The 19,909-nt window shown below is 42.2% G+C and overlaps 2 protein-coding genes across 2 annotated transcripts in view; one reads left to right on the top strand and one right to left on the bottom strand.

Moving 5' to 3' along the window:
* Positions 1-19,909, bottom strand: part of LOC113426308 (uncharacterized) — a 532,245-nt gene that overhangs the window by 125,712 nt on the left and 386,624 nt on the right. The gene's annotated exons all lie outside the window — the stretch shown is intronic.
* Positions 303-13,646, top strand: LOC148131622 (vomeronasal type-2 receptor 26-like). Its single transcript, XM_087953973.1, has 3 exons — positions 303-377; positions 12,194-12,320; positions 12,745-13,646. Exons 1-3 carry the CDS (start codon positions 306-308, stop codon positions 13,644-13,646), a joined length of 1,101 nt encoding a protein of 366 aa, XP_087810099.1. The 5' UTR covers positions 303-305.

The raw sequence follows: 19,909 nt of genomic DNA, 5'->3' as shown, positions 1-19,909 counted from the left end.
GGCAAAAAGAACACAATTGCTTTTAAGTTGAACACATAAATCATTGATATAGAGCAAAAAAAAAAAGATGATGAAATTTCTTATGTTGCAGTGAGAACACCTTCTACTACCTTCTGCCCTACTTGTTGGCTGTTCATGAAGTCAACCAGAATTCAAGGCTCTTACCCAACATCACGCTGGGCTACAATATCTATCAGAACTTTTTCAGTGCAAGAATGACATATGAGGCTGTGCTGGATGTACTGTCTACAGGACAGGAGAACGTCCCAAACTACAGATGTGGAAGACAAAAGAACCTGCTAGCGATGCTTAAAGAGATGGATTCTGAACTCTTTGATCATATTTCCAATGTCTTGAGCATCTATAAAATTCCACAGGTATAAAGCCAAATGAAATTAATTCTATGTTGTAAATTGTTCAGATTTGCCTAGAAGGCAGCACTTGTATATATTTCTCCAAATAAATTGAAAGTCAGAGAATAAATATTAGAAGAGCTGAAAGAATTTTTAATTCACAAAGTGTGTGTGTGTGTGTGTGCATATGTATATCAGGTAAAGGAAAAGGTTCCCCTAGTACATACGTGCTAGTCGTTTCCAGCTCTAAGGGGCATTGGTCATCTCCGCTACAAAGCTGAAGAGCCAGTGCTGTCCCAAGACATCTCCTTGGTCATGTGGCTGGCATGACTAAATGCTGAAGGCACTCAGAACGCTGTCACCTTCCCACCAAAGTCGTCCATATTTTTCTACTTGCATTTTTACATGCTTTTGAACTGCGAGGTTAGCAGAAGCTGGGACAAGTAGCTCACTCAGTTATGAAGTGCTAGGGATTTGATGGCCAAACTACCAAACTTTCTGATTGACAAGCACAGCATCTTCGCCACTGAGCCACCGCCTCCCCATGTATGTTTGTGTGTATACACACACACATGCACACATATATGCACACAATGTATGTATTATACACATATGCACACACACACATGTATGTATATGCTACATATACACATACACACATATGTGTATATCCATTGTATATGGGTTTGTGTGTCTGTATATATGCCTATGCATTGTATGTGTGTGTGTGTATTTGTAACTTGAGGATCCATTTAATTGAATCACATTAAATAAACATGATACGTCCCTGATTGGCCCAATGCATTTGTTAATTGAATGCACAGGTTGTTAAATGCAAACAAGGGATCTCAGGATCTCAGGGTGGGGAAGGCCATGTAGAGCCTAGAGTTGGAAGAGGCCACCCAAAGTCTCCCCTGATACCTCATGCTCACTTACAATCCCTTGGGACCCCCATAGATCCTTCCTCCCCACATCCTGCTCTGGGTCTCCATAGGCACTGGGTCTGCTTTGTTAGCCTCCTGGATTCACTTCCTTCCTACATCCCATTGCCCATGGGTTGCTTATATTTTTGAAGATCTCCAGAGCTCCAGAAGAGGCTGGCCCACTGGAAGAGAAGTTGAAGTGTTTTATTCAAATGGTGGCGAAGCTATAAGAATGTGAAATCTAAGCAAAACATTTTCTTGGGGGAGACATAATAGCAGTGTTCCAATATCTCATGGGCTGCCACAAAGAAGAGGGAGTCAAGCTATTCTCCAAAGCACCTGAGGGCAGGACAAGAAGCAATGGGGGGAACCCAATCAAGGAGAGAAGCAATTTAGAACTAAGGAGAAATTTCCTGACAGTTAGAACAATTAATCAGCGGAACAACTTGCCTCCACAAGATATGAATGAAGACAATGAAACAATATACCAATATTAAACAATTGCTGGGGAGGGGAGATATAACAAACTATATTTCAAGCCCAATGTATGAAACCATCAAATAAGCAGTAATAATCTATGATAAATTAATATGTTTGTCAGTTTAAAAAGATATTCCACGAGTGTATAGCAGTATTCCAGTATTTGAGAGGCTGCCACAAAGAGGAGGAGGTCAATCTATTTTCCAAAGCACCAGAAGGCAGGACAAGAAACAATGGATGGAAACTAATAAAGGAGGGAAACAACATGGAATTAAGGAGAAGCTTCCCAACATTGAGGACAATTAACCACGGGAACAGCTTTGCCTTCAGACATTTTGGGTGCTTCATCACTGGGGTTTTTAAAGAGGAGACTGGATTGTCATTTGTCAGAAATAGTATTGGGTGTCCTGTTTGAGTAGGGGGTTGGACTAGGGCAGGGCTGTTACTCGATCTCATTGAGGCCCGCATCAGGGTTGTTTTTTACCTCAGGGGGAGGCATGGCCAAGGTGGGCATGGCCTGCATGATGTCACTTGTGTCAGGGGGCACCTGTGGTGGCCCAAATGCTCTGCCAACAAAAACAGCGCTCTGTTTTTGAATGGTACATCCTCCTGCCAATATGGAGCTCAGGAGAGCCATTCACTGCCCTCTCTAGCTGCATTTTCACTGGCAGAGGCACTGTGGGCCAGTCCTTTGCTATTTCCAGGGTGGAAACATGGGCCAGATCGAAGCATCAAACAGGCCAGATCCGACCCCCGGGCCTTAAGTTTGACACCCCTGGACTAGGGCTTCCTGCTTGAGCAGGTGGATGGACTGAAAGACTTTCCAGCTCTATTCTGAGTGACTAATTGACTGAGTGGGTGGATGATCCACAGAGTTATAACGTGATCAGATAATTACCCACAGATAATTCAGAGCTCCCTGGTGTCAGGGTTCTGACAAATGTTCTAATTAATTCATGAGCCTTGTTAAGTTTGGAGAATAAGGAGACCAGACATCTGACCAGTGACTTCAACTCTTTAATAATAACAGGAATCAGAATGGAACAGAGCAAAGCTATGGGCAGCAGTAACCCTTTTATAGGGTTAGCTGCTACCTTATTAACCAATGAACTTGCAACAGGTTCAAACTACTAACCAATAAGAAGTGTTCCCAAAGTGGCCAATCAGGGTCTAGTTCTGGCCCAATCCCAAGTTGTTGTACAAGGACCAATCAAGTCTGCAGGTTTTCAATCCCTGATTTGCATTTAGAATATCAACTTTTATTGATTCACAACACCCCTCCCCCTTGGGTTCCGTTTGAGGGGAGCTGTAATAAAATCCTCAAGATAGACAGGCCGTTTGGTCTGCCTGGATGATTTCCGAGGCTCCACCGGATTTTGTCTAATGTCCGGTTCCGGTGGAGCATTTGGATGACCTTTATTAACTTCTATTTCGCTGCACGGCGATTCCGTGCTGCATTCGCTGTGGTTGTCTCTGCTACTCCGTGTTTCTTCGGGGTTTAGCAGTTCAGTTTCCCCCGTATTAAAGTTCCCTGGAAAAGTCAACTCCCTTCCCGCTTCACGCTCCGGTGTTTCACTGGGCTGTAGGGCCTCCGTTGGCCCGCTATTAATTGTATCAAAGTCACCCTCCTCGATGCTTCCTCCCCCTTGAGTTGGAGAAACCGGGGGGCCATGACCGCTGGGTGGTAATCTCAACCGGAGCTGGTCTATGTGGCGTTTCCACACCCTCCCATCGTCTGTAAGCAGGCGGTACGATCTAGGCCCGGTGAGGTGGGTAACGGTTGCGGGTATCCATAACAGGTCGCCGGAAAAGTTTTTGGCAAAGATTAGATCGCCTACCTTAAATTCCCGGCATTTGCTGCTGGAACCGAAAGGCTTTTCTGGTGCGAAAGCGGGTGGAGCCGGTCAAGGTGCGATCGGAGTTTCCGCCCATAAGAAGTTCAGCGGGCGTTTTGTTGGTCACGCTGTGAGGCGTGATGTGTTGCAACAAGAGAATTCGATTGATTTTCTCGTCGATGTTGCCAAATTCCATTTTGTGAAGGGTCTTTTTACGAATTGTACCATGCGTTCTGCACGCCCATTCGCCGCAGGGTGCGCGGGCGAGGTTAACGCATGGTGGATGCCCCGATCGGCAAGATATTGCTCAAAGGGCAATGCAGTGAACTGAGGGCCGTTGTCCGAGACCAACACGTCCGGAAACCCGTGTGTGGCAAATAGTCTGTTTAATTTATTAATAACTGAGCCTGTTGTAGTTGTGTGCATTCGATGAATCTCGAGCCAGTTAGAATAGGCGTCGACAGTAATCAGGAAAGTGTGCCCTTTGGTAGGCCCCGCAAAGTCAATATGAATACGGGACCACGGTCCCCTCGGCGTTTCCCATTCGGTTGGGCTTGCTTTAGGTGGGCGTTGCTGACGCCCTGGCAACGTTGGCAAGTAGCGACCCAGGCCTCGATTCTTTTGTCGATTCCCGGCCACCAAGCGTAGCTGCGTGCGAGTGATTTCATCCGCACAATACCCGGATGTCCCTCATGCAATACCGCCAAAACAGTCTGTTGCAATTTGTCAGGGATTACGACTTGATCGCCCCACAAGATACAGCCTTTTGGGAAAACAGCTCGGTTTGGCGGGCTTTGAAAGGCACCCATTCAGGTGCTATTTGGTCCGTCGGCCACCCCGTTCAACCCAGCGGAGTATGTGTCGCAGAACTGGGTCGCGTTTCGTTTCAAAAAGCAATGTCTCTAGCCGTCAAGGGTGGTGCCTGTAGAGCTTCGATCTGGAGCATTGAGATGGTTGGGGCTGGATCCACAACAGAGTCTGGAAGTGGTGTTCTGCTCAATGCATCAGCGTGGAGAATCGATTTCCCGGGCGGTGTTGCAAGGTGTAGTAGTAGGCCGCCAAGAATTCGGACCATCGGGTCATTCTGGGGGACAATATATACGGGTTGGTTTATTACCCGCAATGATCCCCAGTAGCGGTTTATGATCAGTGATTATTGTAAATGCACGGCCATAAACATATTCATGAAATCTTTAACTGCAGCAACAATAGCTAAAGCTTCTTTGTCCAGCTGACTATAATTTCGTTCAGCTTTAGCTAAGGTTCGTGAAAAAAACGCGATGGGGGCTTCCGCTCCGTTTGGTAACACGTGGGCCAGGATTGCCCCAACCCCAAAAAGGCGACGCGTCACACGTGATAGTGAGCGGCAGAGTCTCGTTGTACTGCATAAGTACTGAATCCGGGTTAGCAATTTCTTTACTTGTTGGAAAGCATGTTGTTCCCGTTGCCCCCAAACCCACGTTGCTTTTTTGTCTAATAGTCTATGCAATGGTTCAGCTACTGTTGCTTTGTGGGGTAAAAAACATTATAGAAATTGATAAGTCCAAGCAACGCCTGTAGGTCTGCCTTGTTCCTTGGAGTGGGTGCCTTTTTAATTGCTCGTAATTTGTCTTCGGTGGGATGAATTCCTTGGCTGTCCAGGAGATATCCCAAAATTCTACTCTTTCGGTACATAACTGGCATTTATCCTTTTTTACTCTGAGGCCTGCATTCTGGAATCTTCGTAAAACCTCTCTGAGTCTTTTTCTAGAATGTCTCTGTTAGGGGCGGCAATGAGTACATCGTCGAAATATGGGACAACGCCTTTTATCTCCTGTAACAACCTTTCCATTAAACTCTGGAAGATTCCAGGGGTGACGCTTACCCCGAATTGGAGCCGGTTGCATTTAAATGCGCCCTATGTGTTACGATCGTTTGTGCCTCAGCTGTGGTTGGGTCTACCGGCAATTGTTGATACGCCTGGGCTAGATCTAGTTTGGCGAAAACTTTCCGCCACCCAGGGAATGGAGCAAATGTTGTACTACCGGTACTGGATAAGCACTTTGCTGTAGTGCGTGGTTTAATGTAGCCCGGTAGTCTCCGCAAATTCTTAAGGACCCATCAGGCTTGATAGGCGTCACTATTGGGGTTTCCCAGCGGGCGTGGTCGGTGAGTTCCAGTACGCCCTGCACTATTAGCTTATCGAGTTGTTCATCGATTTTAGGCTTCAAGGTGAACGGCACCCGACGCGGTTTAAGGCGAATGGGTGCTATCTCAGGGTTCAAGTTAAATGAGATTGGGGTCCCCTTATACTTGCCTAGTCCGTTCGCAAAACGTCTTGGAATTCTTGCACGAGGTCTTCCTCCCAATCGACGCTTTCGGCCTTGTGGACTCGGCTACAGTGATTCTGAGCAGCCCGAACCATTGAAGGCCTAGAAGACTAGGCCTGTCTCGATCCACAACAGTCAGTGGTAGTGCGACGGTGCGGTCCTTGAATGAGACCTGAATCTGCGGGACCCGACAACGGGAATTCTGTTTCCCTGATAATCTTTGATTATAACCCTTTGAGGGTTAAGGTCTTGGTGGCGGATCGCGGGAATGAGCTGTTGGAGCGTTTTCCACGACACCATCGAGAGGGAAGATCCCGAGTCTACCTCCATCACGCAAGGTTTGTTTTCGATGGCGATCTTCACTCGGATTTTCCCGGCATCAAGGGATGTAGCGTGGCCTATGGTGATTGTTTGGTGGGTCTCTTCCCGCCGGGTTTCTTCGCGCCTGGTGGAAGTGGTGGACGGTTTGTTTCTGTAGGAGTGGTTCACTTTTTCTTGGTGTGTGCCTAAGAATCTTGAAGACTGGCATTCGGCCTGTCGGGGTTTGGAATTCTGTTTGCTTCTGCAAACCTTTGCGATGTGACCTCTTCTCCCGCAATGGCGGCAGAGTGCGTCAAGGAATTTGCAGCCGGCTCGTGGGTGATTGGCTCCACAGCCGGTGCACGCTCGAAATGAGTGTTGTGTGGACTGGTCTCTCTCTGTTCGAAGTCGGTTGACCTCTTCCTCATCGCTGTCGGACGGGGACTCTAGGTCTTCGTGGTGAGTTGATACCGGGTGTCTCTCCGAGCGAGGCGAAGTATCCTCTGCGAGTTTACGTAGCGGAGCGTTGGTGCGGCGCATTTGGGCTGCCGACTTCTTGGTTGCCTCCGCTGCCGAGGCTTCCTTAAGGGCGTCGGTGAGGCTGATGTCCCCCTTGGCCATAATTTTACTCTGGATCGTGCTGTCTTCTAGGCCCAGAACCAGGCGGTCCCGGAGGGCTTCTTCTAGGTCTGCAAATCCGCAGAGGCCTCCTAGGTTCCGGAGGTCCGCGATGTAATTGGCAAGGCTTTCGCCCTTCCGTTGGTCCCTCTGGTAATATTCGTGTCTTCTTACTAGGGTTGGCACGGAAGGCGCGTAGTGAGCCCTTAGTAGCGGCTCGAGGACGTCCCAGTCCATTTCTCTTACCTCTGCTGGCTTGGCAAGTGATTTTGCCATCTTAAATACGGTTGGCCCGCAGTGAGTTAGAAAGATAGCTCTTTTTTTGCCGGTTGTTGCATCTTTCAAATTGTTGGTCTCCAGAAACATCTGGAACCGATCCATGTAGGCCTCCCAGTCTTCGGTTTCTGGGTTGAATGGAGCGGGTGGTACGGCACCACTGGCCATGTTGCCGTTGATGGTGCGTGTTCGACCACGTGCTCTGTAGGTTGCTCTGTAGGTTTAGTCAGCTCTTCGGTCTCCGTATACCACCTTCGTCGCCAGTGTTAAGTTTGGAGAATAAGGAGACCAGACATCTGACCAGTGACTTCAACTCTTTAATAATAACAGGAATCAGAATGGAACAGAGCAAAGCTATGGGCAGCAGTAACCCTTTTATAGGGTTAGCTGCTACCTTATTAACCAATGAACTTGCAACAGGTTCAAACTACTAACCAATAAGAAGTGTTCCCAAAGTGGCCAATCAGGGTCTAGTTCTGGCCCAATCCCAAGTTGTTGTACAAGGACCAATCAAGTCTGCAGGTTTTCAATCCCTGATTTGCATTTAGAATATCAACTTTTATTGATTCACAACAAGCCTCAAGCCAAATTTCAAAAGAAATCAAATTATTTATTAGGAACAACATGTTGGCACTTTGCCCACGTGCAGTTGGCTCTTCCCCACTTAATTTACAGTTCACTATGACCCTGTTTCCCTCCTCCTCCCAGGGTGTGTCATAAATCACATTCTCCAACGAAGCACTTTTGCTGGGCTATGGAAAACATGCCTCTCTGGTTGGGCTTGGTAACTTGAGACACAATCTGGAGAATGGTATACATGGAATGTGCTTCTGATCATAGCAACGAACTGCTCTATCAGATCTCTCCCCACCTCTCTTTTACTCTTACTAGAGAGCAAGCCAGGAGTGATACCTGGCTATGAGTAACACCTGGTTTCAAAGTGAGCATACAAGACAACAGGACAGAACATCAAGAGAACTAACAAAATCCATGCAGTTATCATTTGAAACATCTCTCAGGCCCTTAGATTTACCATCTGACTTTCATCATTAAAACTGTCACAAACTGCCAATACCTTCTCTCTTATCTTAGATCAACTACAGTGTCATCAACCAGATGGCTGAGCAAAAGAATCGTTTCCCTTTTTCATATTGGATGACCCCAAACCAAGAACCTCCTTACTCAGCGATTGTCCAGCTGCTCCTGCAGTTCCAATGGACGTGGATTGGCCTCCTTTCTCAGGACAACGAAAGAGGAGAAAAATTCAAAAGACGCTTGGAAGTTCTCGCTCTAAAAAATGGGATTTGCATTGTCCTCTCAGGAACTGTCCCAGAAGCAAATATGAAGACAAGTGCTGGAGAAACTCTCATGCAAGAAAAAAGGAAAATGTTTCATTCTCTTATCGAGAGTCAAATAAAAATTATAGTATGCCAACTGGATGATCAGGCCTCAGGAATGTTAGCAGCAATAATACAAATAATTGATAGGACTAATACGTCCCTGGTGGGAAGGGTGTGGATTGCCACAACTTTGACAGCTTTAAGTGTAAGTGCTTTTGATCTCTGGGTTGATCTCCAAAATAGACAGGCTTTGTTTTCCTTCCTCATCCAGAGAAAAAGGAGTAAGTATTACGACTTTAAATCTCATATATCTATGCTTGTATTATATGGAAAGGAAGCATTCCAATGTTCTTATTCAAGTCCTCTGTTATCGAAGAAAGTTTGGAAAAAATGCAGAGAAAAAGAGAAATGGGAATTCCCGCCCCATGATGTGATTGCAAGAATCCTGTCTCAGGATTCCTCCAGTATTTCCCAAATAATTCAAATTGTGGCCTGGGTCCTCAATGCTGCCTCTTCCTCCCAACAGAGTAAGAGGAGAATGCAAGTTGGATACCATCAACCACCCCAGATTGTACAGCCATGGCAGGTAAGTCCTCTCCTTTGAGGTTCAATTGATTCTCCCCTTCCAATTCTCCAGTATTAAATTAGATGTCAAAAGGGATGAGATATTCCAAAGAGCAATTGCCCAGTTAGTGGCATTTGAGAGTGAGTGTCAACCCTGAAGCTGACCTGACTGAGGCCATTTTGATGCTTCAGGGTTGCCACACTAGAGTTGAGGGATAGGGAGGGGAAATAAAGATAACTGGGGTTTTGTAGCCAAAACAAAATACTTTCTCCGACACCCAGGCAGTGCTGGAGAAGTTAACTCCCAATCAATCTTTTTTACGTTTTGGAAGTTTGGCTCGAGACTCATGATTTAAATGGGGGTAACTTCTGGAATCCTGACACTGACATTAAACTGACTCTAAATGTTCATAGGACCAAAGTTCATAGGATCTTTCCCCATAGTGAAAATGATCAAACAAAATACTTTCCCTTGGGAACCAAGGACATTCCCACTGATGGCTGAAGGGAGGATGAGTGAAGAGTGCTGGGCCTAAAATGGAAGCTTGGGATACCTCATTGCTTACTTCCCTCCATGTGGATGGGGTTCCCCAGAGGATTACATGTTGAACATAGTTTGCCAACCAGTTACAAAGCCACCTGATGGTGGTGTTATCTCTTCCATGTTTTCAAGAAAGTGAGATCAATATTGAACAAAGAGCTGTAAATTCCTGGAGAATGACTGAAAGAAGCTTCCCATGAAATCTCTTTCAGACTGTAGTGATGATTTCAAGAGGTTGAATTATTCAGAGTCCATTCAATCCAGAATAAGAGCAAGAAAAACATTGAATAAAGGCTCGAATTTTAATATTTTTTTCTATGTATCTGCAGCTTCATAGGTTCCTGAGGAACTTCCAATATCACAATATTTCCAGAGATGGAATTTTTTTGATGAAAATGGTGTTCCTGTTGGTGACTTTGATATCCTGCACTGGACATCGGTTTGGAACAAATCAAATGTTGGGGTGAAAATTGGGAGTGTAGAAAGCCAATCCTCTTCAGAAGTCAAGATTTCTGTCAATCAAAGTGCCATCCAATGGCCAACCTTATTTAACAAAGTAATTGAGGCTGCTTGGATTTTGCTCTTTTACTTATCTCCATATGTGTAAATTTTCTGTTCAGAAATAATTGTTGTTGAGGCCAATGGGGATAATTTCCAACTAAGAGAACTTAAAGCCTCATTAATTTATTAGATATCATTTTACTTTAGAGGCCTTACAATAATCTATCACACACTGGAACCTGCCGCATTGCATTGCAGAATTTGCAATCTATATTATTAAACTGGAATATGTTGCCATAATTTATAGTACATGAAATTAACTTGTTTTCAGTAAGAGAAAATCCAGAATGCCTATGGAGATTCTCAGTCATCCAGGTAATGGTTGTGCCAAAGGTGTTTTTCAGAAAGCACCTGGATTTTGTTTTCCCTTGAAGATGTTTCACTTCTCATCCAAGAAGCTTCTTCTGTTCTGAGTGAATGGTGGAGGATGGAAGGATTTTGAACTGCTGAAATGACTGTCTTGTAAACAGGATATAGATTCAGCAATTGCAGTAAGGTTCCACACCCATTTGCATATTCACGTGGCTCTGAGGGCACAGATAAATTCCAAGGGACCTCAGCAACTTTCAGAAAGACTGCTAATGACCAGATGACTGCAAAGAATATAAATCCTTCCATACACCACCATTCAGTCAGAACTGAAGAAGCTTCTGGAATGAGAAGTAAACATCTTCAAGGAAAACAAAGATCAGTTGTCTTTTGAAAAAGCACCTTTGGGAGAAAATAGGAAAGGGGTTTAGCCCACTGAATTGCATAAGAGGAAGATATCATTAAGAATGTGGTGAGGGAAATGAGGGCAGCTAAAAAAGCCATTTACATATGATGATACAATGATCAGTTGTAGGAGAGAAAGATAGGACTCTAGAGAAAGCTTGATTTTGGAGGTTTCCTGAGAAAGCTAAGATGGAGAAAGAATATATACAAGTTATTGTATTCTCATACATGCTCTAAGGAGAAACACCTTTTGCAATGGAACTTCTTTCCTTTGGAAAGAAGAATAAGGCAACCAGTCTGTTTTGGGTTCTTCAGTGGAGATTGATAGAGGAAAGAGAACGACCCTTCATTTGCCATTTGCAAGTAGAGTAATTATAATAATAATATTTACTTGCGGTCAGAGATCAAAACACAAGTACAACAAAAGAAGAACATGGGAAAAATAATCATGAACAATTGGTCACCAAAAACTTAACTAAGGGGAATTACAGCATTCTCCTCTGATGGTTACAGCTCTTAAAAAAATTGGAAGCCAAAGAAGTGATATATGAGGAGCCATCCCTAGACAATATAAGAGCAAATTACTAAATTGGGTCTAGAAGAGTCTTTTCAAGGAGAGACAGTAACTAGATCTGCCTGCTTATACATAGGGCAATATAAAAGGACAGGCTCCACAGTTTCAACCTCAGCTCTGTCACAGGGGCATAGCCTCTCGTTAATCGGGAGCCTCTTAAATTGCTCATCCAGTAGTGCTGTGGGCAGAACATTAAAGCGAGCTAGGAGAAAGCTCTTCTATACTTGGGAATGGTTAGAGTGTGAAAATAGGAAGCAATCCTCAGTCCGTAAAATAGAGTAATTAGAGTTCATGCCACTGACTTCTTGACTGATTTTGCTCAATGTGATCCTGACTTTTGGAAGCCAGTTGATTTCAGTAAACCCTTCTAATTCATACTAATTTTCAGTTTATGTTTAAAAGTAAAGGTTCCCCTTGCACATACGTGCTAGTTGTTTCCAGTTCTAGGGTGGTGCTCATCTCCATTTCAAAGTTGAAGAGCCAACACTGTCCAAAGACATTTCCATGGTCTTGTGGCCAGCATGACTAAACACTGAGGGCACGTGGAGAATGCTGTTACTTTCCCACCAAAGTGGTCCCTATTTTTCTAGTTGCATTTTTACAGGCTTTCAAACTGCTAAGTTGGCAGAAGCTGGGACAAGTAATGGGAGCTCGCTCCATTACGTGGTGCTAGGGATTCAAACTGCCCAATTGCCAACCTTTCTGATTGACAAGCTCAGCTTCTTAGCCACTGAGCCACCACATCCCTTTATATATTGCCTCTAATTTATATATTGCCCTGATTAATCTTTTGGTTTATGTTTAGACGGTGCCTTATTCAAGATGTACAGAAAGTTGCTCCCCAGGTTATGCCAAGCTTGTGAGAGAGGGAGCCCCAGTTTGCTGCTATGACTGTTCTCTGTGTATGGAAGGAACATTCTCTGGGCAAGAAGGTACAGTCGGTGGCTTCAAAAACAACAAAATATCAGGATACAATCAAAATTCTCTATTGCTTTTTGGGGGTATTTGATCAAGAAGCAAGAAAAAAACATTACACATCTTGAAGGCATCCACAAACATTTCAAAGATTGAGCACTATCACCGAATTTTGTACGATGATGCAAGCATTAAAATAATCTATTGAGGTGTTAGTTTCTTGCTTGGTTTTGGGAAAGAGGACAAGTTTTGAGAGCTGATAACCACATTCATCTTCAGTCTTTAAAAAGGTTGTTGGTTATTTTAACTAATGTTGTGTCATATGAATATCCCTGGGCAGAAACATGATATTATTCCTTGAAAATGAAATAATTGATTTCTGATGCAGTTTTCATGCTCCTACAGCAGCAGAAAGATACGCACTAACCAATTTTTTTCCAGATGCAGCCCATTGTGAAAAGTGTCCAGATGACCAGTATTCCAATAAGAAGCGGGATCAGTGTGTCCCTAAAAGCATAAGCTTCTTATCCTATGAAGAATCATTGGGACTCATCCTGACTTTCTTTGCCATTGCTTTGTCCCTAACCACTGCCTTTATTCTGGGAATCTTCATTAAACACCAAGACACTCCCATGGTCAAAGCCAACAACCGTGAACTCACCTACGTCCTCCTGGTTTCACTCCTGTTTTCTTTCTTGACCTCCTTTCTATTCATCGGTTGCCCCATGAAAATGACTTGTCTCCTTCGACAAACCATTTTCAGTATTGTTTTCTCTGTTGCCGTATCTTCTTTGCTGGCCAAGACTGTAATGGTGGTGGTAGCTTTCCTCGCTACAAAGCCAGGAAGCAGGATGAGGAAATGGCTGGGGAAGGGTCTGGCCCACTCAATTGTTTTATCCTGCTCTGGTATTCAAGTAGGCATCTGTATGACATGGCTGGGAGTCTTTCCACCGTTCCCAGATTCTGACTTTCATTCCCAGCCAGAACACATCCTGCTGCAGTGCAATGAAGGTTCAGTGGCCATGTTCTACACTGCCCTTGGCTACATGGGTTTTCTGGCTGCCATCTGTTTCTTGGTGGCATTTCTGGCTCGAAATCTGCCAGGGACCTTCAATGAAGCCAAACTGATCACCTTCAGCATGTTGGTTTTCTGCAGTGTTTGGATCTCCTTTGTCCCCACCTACCTGAGCACCAAAGGGAAATACATGGTAGCCGTGCAGATCTTCTCCATCCTGGCCTCCAGCCTGGGTTTACTGGGCTGCATTTTTATCCCCAAATGCTACATTATTACACTGAGACCTGACATGAACACCAAGGAACATCTGATGATGAAAACCCATTAAGGCTCCTTGTGTTGGTGTTTATTTTTGTTCACTATACATGCAGTGTAAAATCCCATACCTTGAAATAATGTCTTACATCTTGTCTCTTATCTGTCTTCATTCCATGTGAATTTTGAATTATAATAATTGAGTAGTAAAGTTGCTAAAACAATTCAAACTCTTTCAATTAATCATATCCTTCAATTGTCACAATCTGAATTCATGTTAAATCATAACTATCATCAATGACATTAATAAAATTTCTGAAACCAGGCCAGATAAACTGTTACCAGAGATGTTCTGATATGATTTTAGACTAAATTAAGGACTATGGCTAATTATGTGTGTTTTTGTTGCTATACAGGTTGGTGTTATATTTTATTTTCCGGGATGATGTTCTGACTATTAAAAAAACAGTTAATTTCAAATATATATTTGATTGGTCTCTTCTGGATGGATAATGTAAGATCACTCATAGATAGATAAATGAGTTAGATAGATGAGAGAGGCTGAGAAACAGAGAGACAGCTAACATTCTATATATTAAGAATAGATAAAATATCAACATGAACATTGGAGCAACTTTAACCCATTTCTCTGAATAAATTAATGAGACTTATTGTTATTTTTGACAGTCTTCAATCAAAAGAAAAATGTGTACAACTCTGAATGATTTTGGGGGGTAAATCATGTAGACACCTGATGTGACAATGAAGGTGTGCTTATGAGTATTAAAATTGGTTCCTGTTTTTTATCCATCTCTATATCCATCTCTATTTCCATATACATATAGTGTGTGCCAGTGGTGAGATTCCCAATTTTTCACTACCGGTTCTGTGGGCATGGCTTGGTGGGCGTGGCAGGGGAAGGATATTGTAAAACCTCCAGTCAGAGGTGGTATTTGCTGGTTCTCCGAACTACTCAAAATTTCTGCTACCGGTTCTCCAGAACTGGTCAGAACCTGCTGAATACCACCTCTGGTGTGTGCATGTCTGTTTGTGTCTGTGTGTCCTGCCAATTTAGCTATTCAAAATCATGAAGATGCAAGTAGATAAATAGGTGCCAGTTCAGGGGAAAGGAACAATGTTCCATGCCTCTACGATATATTGTCATGCCAGCCATTTGATCATGGAAGCATCTTCAGATAGTCCTGGCTCTGCATTTGTGAATCAAAGGTAAGTATCGCCCCTTGTCTTGGTCTCTCAATGCCATTACCTCTGCCTTCAACACTATCTCTCTTTCACTCAGAAAGCATTGGAAAAGCAAAGCCCTCCCAAATGCAATTTCAGTATTCACATTCTGACCAGTTTCACCAATTATGATAAATCAGGATTCTAGATTGTCCGAATTTTGATTTCTGCCATTGTAGTGTCAAACCTACCCTAGCCACTTCTAGGTTATTTGCAAAGGTGAGAAATATTTTCTCCCTCCAATCAATTACCAAATCAAACTGTCCTGAGCCCAGCATTCAACAGGAATAAATTCTATAAGAATGAAATGGTATATGGTTTCCTGCCTAACCATGGGTTGGGCTAGAAGACCTCCAAGGTCCCTTCAAACTCTACTATTCTATTCTATTCTATTCTATTCTATTCTATTCTATTCTATTCTATTCTATTCTATTCCATTCCATTCCATTCCATTCCATTCCATTCCATTCCATTCTATTCTATTCTATTCTATTCTATTCTATTTTATTCTATTAACTCTGCCATGCATGCTCACGCACCTCCCACTAGCCAGCTGGTCTTTGGGTGTCTGCTGTGCATGCGTGTGATCATGGGGCGCATGCATGGGGATGCGCATGCATGTGCGGGGACACATGAACATTGCATTTGGGGAATGCATGCATGCGCTTTGGATGCTAGGTGCCAAAAAGGTTAGCCATCACTGTCATATAGCATTGGCCATAGGCTCAGCTCATGTTGTTTAGCCCTTCACCTTCAGGCATTGTTGGTAATGTACTGATATAGCATCATCTCTTGGTTCCCTGTTAGATTTCCTATGTAAGAGACAGCAAATATTGTCACAGCATGAAGAAGTCAGTAACAAGCTATTTTTCAGATTAATGCACCACAGAATTTTGACTAGATCTTCTTTGTAACCATGAAGAGTGATAGTATTCCAAATTTTGAAAGATACAAGACATTTAACAGGGGCCTCCAATAGGTTGCTCACTATATCATGATCTGGAATTAACCATTCTGGAGTATCTAACCTTCATTGAGAAAAATGGCCTCATCCACATCAAACAGAATCAGAAAGAAGTATAATGGCCCATTGCCTAGTTCAAGAACATTGAACTTATTTCCCCACATTTTAAGCTTTAGAATCTCAAGAATAAGTTTGCAGACTAAAAAAACAATCAAACTTCCCTGAATTGTTCCTTTCTTGATTCTGAAATTAGGATTATTCTCCTGAGTCAAACAAAACTCTTTTCTCCAACTGCCCACTTTTGTGGCAATGTTAATACCCAATTTGCCTTCTCATTTTAAAAATTATGATTATATATTCTCCTTTGGGATTTCCACCACCACAATTAGTTGCCAATCAATGTGACAGCCAATGGGATAGACAGCATTTGATCATCTGATTTGTAACAGCCTCCTTCAGTGATGAAGGCAGAGGTTGGGGTAAAGCTGGGAAAATTCTGTAGCAGTCTAAAAGTTGGAAGATAAAACTTCCAAATCTGGGGGCAAACTGGACTTTCCTCATTGTAATTGTGGTCTTCTGTGATTTCTGAGATTTAACTCTGTGCTGAAGAAAGAACTGTAGGAAGGATCTCTAGCAGTATATGTCAAATGTTGCTACTGCTGCATGTACAGCTTTTTCTGCTTCAGCTTCTGTCTCAAATTCCCTGTGCCAGTATGCTGATGAAATGTCCATTTGAGGTGATAATAGAAGAAAAGGAATGGTTCCATTACTACAAACCAGGAGACTACTGGATTACTGGAATAATGTCTGGAGTCTGAGGTCGAATGTTCCAATTTTCGTTCTCCAAGCCTCCAACCCACCAATTGAAAAGGTAATTGTCAGCATGTCCAGGATTCTGGTGATTGATTTTACCTGCTCCAATGTTTTTTCTTGGAATGATTTCTTTCTCCTATTCCTCACCTTGAGAAAGGTAAGTCCTTGTTGCTCATCCCAATTTGCTTTAGAGGAAAAGCTCCGGGGGAACATGATGATTTTGCACAACCAGAGTTTGCAGAGTTCCTTTTAAGTTCTTCAACAACACTGGGCAAAACTGGGCACTGCCAACACTGTCCCACAATACCTCTTGCTTGGAGTGATTCTGCTTGCTTTTAAAATGATTATCTTGGGACTGTGGAGTCAGAAACTTACTTATTCATATTTATTTTATTTATTTATTAACAATAGTGAAACAGTAATAAAGTGATTGAATGAATACCTTAGAACAGAGTGGTATCTCTTGTATTTTCTCCCCACTGTTTCTTCCCCTTCCTTACATTTACTCTATAATTCCTACCACTCCCTCCATTCTTTCTCTCCACCCTTTAACACTTTTGTGGCTCTCCTGTTCCTTTTGGTTTAAATAAAAGGGATACCTTTTAAAAACCAAATTGAAGGAGGGTAGAGACTTCATGTGATAAGTTAATGTTTAGTCACAGAGGAATCACATTTACTGTAGTTAACTATTGAATATAGGACAATAACTCTAAAGCCATGAATGTTCTGCAGCAAATCTCTAGGTTTAAAAAAGTCTAGTTGAAGAGATATCCCTTCTCAGGTGGGTAATACCTCTTGCTAATCTTGAAACCAGCTTTTAGTCATCTCCTGAGTGGTATAATAGGAAGAAATAATATAATATAATCACAACGTATACAATATACACTTGGTAAAGGTAAAGGTTCCCCTCGCACATATGTGTTAGTAATTTCCGGCTCTAGGGGGCATTGCTCATCTCCATTACAAAGCCAGCGCTGTCCGAAGACATCTCCGTGGTGATGTGGCTGGCATGACTAAATGCTGAAGGCGCATGGAATGCTGTTACCTTCCCACCAAAGTGGTTCCTATTTTTCTACTTGCATTTTTACATGCTTTCAAACTGCTAGGTTGGCTGAAGCTGGGACAAGTAACCGGAGCTCACTCGGTTATGAGATGCTAGGGATTTGAACTGCCAAACTACCTACCTTTCTGATCGACAAGCTCAGCATCTTACCCACTGAGCCACCGTGTCCCTTGTTACAATTCTGTAGGAGTAGGAAGATACACCCCCCCCAACAATTGGACTAGAAATGTGGGTTGCGAGCTGTGAGCATATGTTGTCTGGTGCCTGGGGGTAAGGATATGATTTTAATTACATTTTATGGATTGTTGTGAATTGATATGAGTGATATATTAGCTTTGCAAATAGGTAAGTCAATTAAAAAAACGCTTTGGTTTTGCAAAAGTTTATTCTAAGCAGATTGAAGCAGTTACAATAGTAAGAAACCTTCACACTTTCTTTTTGACTAAAAAGTTACTATTACTATTGTAACTGTTTTCCTTACCTGGCTACTGAACTATAAGAATAATTTTCCTTATTTTTCCCTCCCAAGTCATAATTTGGAGAAATGTATTGGCAGAATCAGTTCTGGTGATTTTGATAGGATTCCTTTCATCCATACATAATGAGCTTGCTATCTCTCTCTGATATTTCTTTTGGCAAGAAGCTCCTAGTGGTGTGAATTTCTGATAGAAATTTCAAAAATGTCTTATCACCTGCGAAGTCCAAATAAATGGAATAATCTAATTAAATAATGAGTATCTGATATCTTTTGGGCATTGCACTATATAGTTATAAAGCTACAGCAAAGATGACATGCTTTCTTGAAAGTCCAAACTGAAGATTTATTTAATTATTTATATATTGGAATTTGACAAACAAAAACGAGAACAAGAATAAGAGAATAAAAAATACAATGACAGGGACATTTGGTGCACTTATGCATGCCCCCATCTACTGACCACTTAAGTATGACGTAAGGTCCATGGAAGTCAATTTGTGACCAAAAATGTCAAAATTGGTAGCTGAGACAACCAAATCAGGTAGGGCATTCCAGACTTTGACAACCCTATTACAGGAATCATACATTTTTACAGTCAAGGTTAGAACTATTTACATTGAGCTTAAAGTGGTTGTTGAAGCGCCTATTATTGCAATTAAAACAGAAAACGTCATTTACAGGTAAAACATTACTACGTATCATTTTTGGATGCAATACTTAGGTCTGACCACAAGCAATGCAGTTCTAAGTTATTCAACAGAGCGTTTTGAGTCTGGTGGCGTAAGGAATTCTATTGTGTACAGAAGAGTGCAAGAGTTTCTCGTGAAGTACTTTTAAATCCTCTTGATTGTACTGATGTCAGATATATGGTGGGGATTCCAAACCGTTGAACAATACTCTAAAATTGGTCTAACATAAGTTTTATAAGCTCTAATTAGCAATACAATGTTTCCAGAAAAAAAGCTGTGCAAAATTAAGTTTACAACTCTTTTTTAAAATAATTTTTTTATTAATTTTCCAAATTTTAAAAAACATAAAACAAAACTTTATACATTGTTATCAACATCAAGACATCTTTTGCATTTCCTTAAATTTTTCGGTATATGTATTTACTTATTCCTTTACCATTGCATCTTGCTCTTACTATAAATCAATCAGAGCCAGCACTGTCAGAAGACGTGTCCATGGTCATGTGGCTGGCATGACTAAATGCCGAAAGTGCATGGAACGCTGTTACCTTCCCACCAAAGTGGTCCTTATTTTTCTACTTGCATTTTTGCGTGCTTTCGAACTGCTTGGCAGAAGCTGGAACACGTAACGGGAGCTCACTCCATTACATGATGCTAGGGATTCAAACCACAAAACTGCCGACCTTTCTGATTGACAAGCTCAGCATCTTAACCACTGAGCCACCGTGTCCCAATATATATTGCCTCTAATTCATATATTGCCCTGATTAATCTTTTGGTTTATGTTTAGACAGTGCCTTATTTTATTTTTTTAAAAAAGAGTTTTATTAGTTTTTAAAGACAAACAAAACAAACAAAACGTAAAAACATCCAACTTTCCATAAGTATACAAACAGTGTGTCGGTTGGTTTACCAATTTTTTTGTGCATCCATTTCGTAGTCTCAATTACAGTTACATTACATAATGACTCATATTATCAATCAAAAATTATATACCCTAGTATCACTATTAAACAATTTTTTGACTCTAATTTTATTCATTCATGCTTTACAAGATAGCTATAATTTACTTAGTTTATTTAATAGC

The sequence above is a fragment of the Notechis scutatus genome, chromosome 2, assembly GCF_049901735.1.
Source record: "Notechis scutatus isolate UNSWTSFEM ecotype Mainland chromosome 2, rNotScu1.2, whole genome shotgun sequence".
NCBI lineage: Eukaryota > Metazoa > Chordata > Lepidosauria > Squamata > Elapidae > Notechis > Notechis scutatus.
The sequence above is the reverse complement of the archived record's forward strand: the minus strand, read 5'-3'. Positions and strand labels throughout refer to the sequence as shown.